Here is a 2,967-nt window from a genome sequence, read left to right on the forward strand (position 1 = left end):
TGTGTACGTTTGTATCATAAATGTTGTCTTAAATCATTTTTGTCACTTCCGTAACTCGGAGATTGAAATAAGGTAAGTGTCCATGAAATTTTATGTAAATTTGGTTCTTTTGAATATAGTATAGTGTGTTTTTATTTAAGGGCACATGGTGTAGGAGAGAGCATAAAATGATTAAATAATGGTAAATAAACATTCACCTCTAATTTAAGACCAAATGGGGCTTTCTGTTGTCACCCTAAGAAGAGTAATGTGACTTGTGGGGATATATAGCATGGAGTTACAAGCTGTGCCCTCACATTTTGTGGAGAACACTAAACTTCTCCGAACTGATATTGATTTATACAATAAACAATGGTACAGTTGGAAAATTTTGCAAAAAGTTTATAAAATAAAATTCCACCTATACACAAAACCACAACATATAAAAATTTAAATGAAATACATCCAGATTATTCAAACAAGAAGTGTCTAATGCTCTAGGACCATCACTGAAGTTAAATTAAATATAATTTACCACCCCTTCCAGCTTCAAGTCCCAATATGTACCTAAGTAGCATAGGAAGTAGGCAAATCCTACAACTGTCATCTTTAGAAAATATGTTCATCTTCACAATGAAAATAATCATAGTGCCTGTGTCTTAGAATGTGAAGAACAAAGAACAGGCCAGGGATCCCTTAACATGGGTTTTTATACTATTCACTCACTTACAGTTCGTAGCATTACTGCTGAGACTTCCTATATGAATAAAACCTTCATATAAATATCTGTAAGGATACAGTAACAGGTAGAGAATTGGTTCTTGTTCATATCAGTAAATGCAGGCCATTCTGCACATTTCAGTGCAGGGAACTCTGCTGTGAAGACAGAGATCACACACTGGGCCTGGCTCAATGGCTTCCATGGATTTGGCAATGGCAGTGGTCTACTTCTCGCAGACTCTCATTGGAACACTGGGGAATTTCTCTCTTCTTTGCCACTATACCTGCCTTCATTTCACTCAGTGCCAATTAAGATCCACAGATCTGATTCTGAAGCACCTGTTTGTAGCCAACTCCTTGGTCATTCTGTTTAGAGGAGTTCCTGACACAATGGCAGCATTTGGTTTGAAAGATTTCCTCAACGACCTCGGATGCAAACTTGTTTTCTATTTCCACAGAGTAGGCAGAGGTGTGTCCATTGGCAGCACCTGCCTCTTGAGTGTCTTCCAGGTGATCACGATCAGCCCTAGGAGCTCCAGGTGGACAGAGTTTAAGTTAACAGCCAACAAGTACATAAGCATCTTCAGTATCCTGTGTTGGATCCTCCACATGCTGTTAAACACAATTATTCTTCAGTATATTACTGACAGATGGCGCCATAAAAACATCACCTACAGAAAAGAGTTTGGATACTGTTCTCGTGTTTACCAACACTCTTGGAAGGTCCTGCATGCAGCACTGCTGTCATTGCCTGATGCTTTGTGTGTGGGGCTCATGCTCTGGACCAGCAGCTCCTCAGTTTCCATCCTGCACAGACACAAGCTGAGAATGTGGCATATTCATAAGACCAACATGCCCAGTAGAGTCTCCCCTGAAACTCAGGCCACTAAAACCATCATTCTCCTCGTCAGCACCTTCATCTATTTTTATACCCTCTCCTCCATTTTCCAAGCGTTTTTCACTTTGTATAACAATCCCAACAGGTTCCTCGTGAATGTTGCTTCTGTAGTCACCGGGGGTTACCCAACTGTCAGCCCTTTTCTGCTCATGAATCATTACCCAAGCGTATCCTGTCTCTCTCTTGACTGTACAAGGAAAACAAAACCTGTCATGTCATGAGGAGCATGTAACCTCCTTAATGTCGAGAGGAACATGTATTTTGAATAGTTTTGGGAAATTTCCATTGTTTTAAAATTCACTCCCTGAGAGCATCGTAAATATGATTAGGCAAATATTGCATTCTGAGGGAGTGGTGATAAAAATAAATGGCTAGTGAGCAACAATGACAAACAAATACTAAAACCAATTAATATTGAAATGTTATGTAATGACTGTAGATAAGTATCACAGTATGTATTGATGGGTATCTTCTAATTGCAATATTTTATTGAAATTATTTTTCTTTGTTGAGAAATATTTTCCTGGGCTAAAGCAACAATGTTCTTTGTTTATTGAAAAATATGTCATCTTTTATAATTTAATAGTTTATTGGCAATTTACTAGAGGCTTGTTTATTCATCCAGGTCTGGATGATGGTGGGGTTTGATCAGAAATCCTATGCATCAAAAGCAGTGACTTGTTTAAATCTTGGTGGTTGAGCCATGGTATTCATCAGATTTTCTCACATCTTTGTAAGACTTTAGGATTAAATTTATTAAAAGGGTAACATAAAATAAAATAACAAATGTGAAAGGAAACAAAAATGTGGGTTACAATTAAGCACAGGTTATTTTGTTGTTTTGTTCTTAGGGATCTTTTATGTTTTGGGAGGAGGGAGATTTGAAGCATAGTTAAAAATAAATTATTGTGAGATTTTTTTTTTTTTTTTTTTTTTCCTCCGGTACCGGGAACCGAACTCATGACCTTGCGCTTGCCAGGCAGGCACTTTTTGCCACTGAGCTAAATCCCCAGCCTCTGTGAGAATGTTTTGATATCATTTTTTTACTCGTCTGCTTTTCTTTACTGTTCTGGGTGATCCAGTCTCCTGTAACTTCCCTTCCCCTGAACCTCTTTCCTGGTCTTTGACCTTCACACAGCACCTAAACACTCAGGTCCATTTCTGAGTCTAAATATTAAGGGGGCCTTTTATGCTCACAAGATCAATGATTTCCAACACGTACAAGAAAAATGATCTCCATCAGGATAAAAATACTTGAGTGTTTCTCAGATTTCTTTATAAACCATGTCAGCTGTGATCCAGAATATCATCGTAAGTGCAGTTGTAAAACAAAAATTCTTGAGTCATTATTATTACCTCTCTGCCTCTGT

At 38.0% G+C, this 2,967-nt stretch overlaps 1 protein-coding gene across 1 annotated transcript; it reads left to right on the forward strand.

Annotated features, from left to right (window-relative positions):
• Positions 1-891: 891 nt before the first annotated feature.
• On the forward strand, positions 892-1,818 carry LOC102010114 (vomeronasal type-1 receptor 4-like). Its single transcript, XM_005414845.1, has one exon. The coding sequence runs from the start codon at positions 892-894 to the stop codon at positions 1,816-1,818; it is 927 nt and encodes a 308-aa protein (XP_005414902.1).
• The last annotated feature ends 1,149 nt before the right edge of the window (positions 1,819-2,967 follow it).

This window comes from Chinchilla lanigera, unplaced genomic scaffold, assembly GCF_000276665.1.
Source record: "Chinchilla lanigera isolate Chin_1 unplaced genomic scaffold, ChiLan1.0 scaffold00202, whole genome shotgun sequence".
NCBI lineage: Eukaryota > Metazoa > Chordata > Mammalia > Rodentia > Chinchillidae > Chinchilla > Chinchilla lanigera.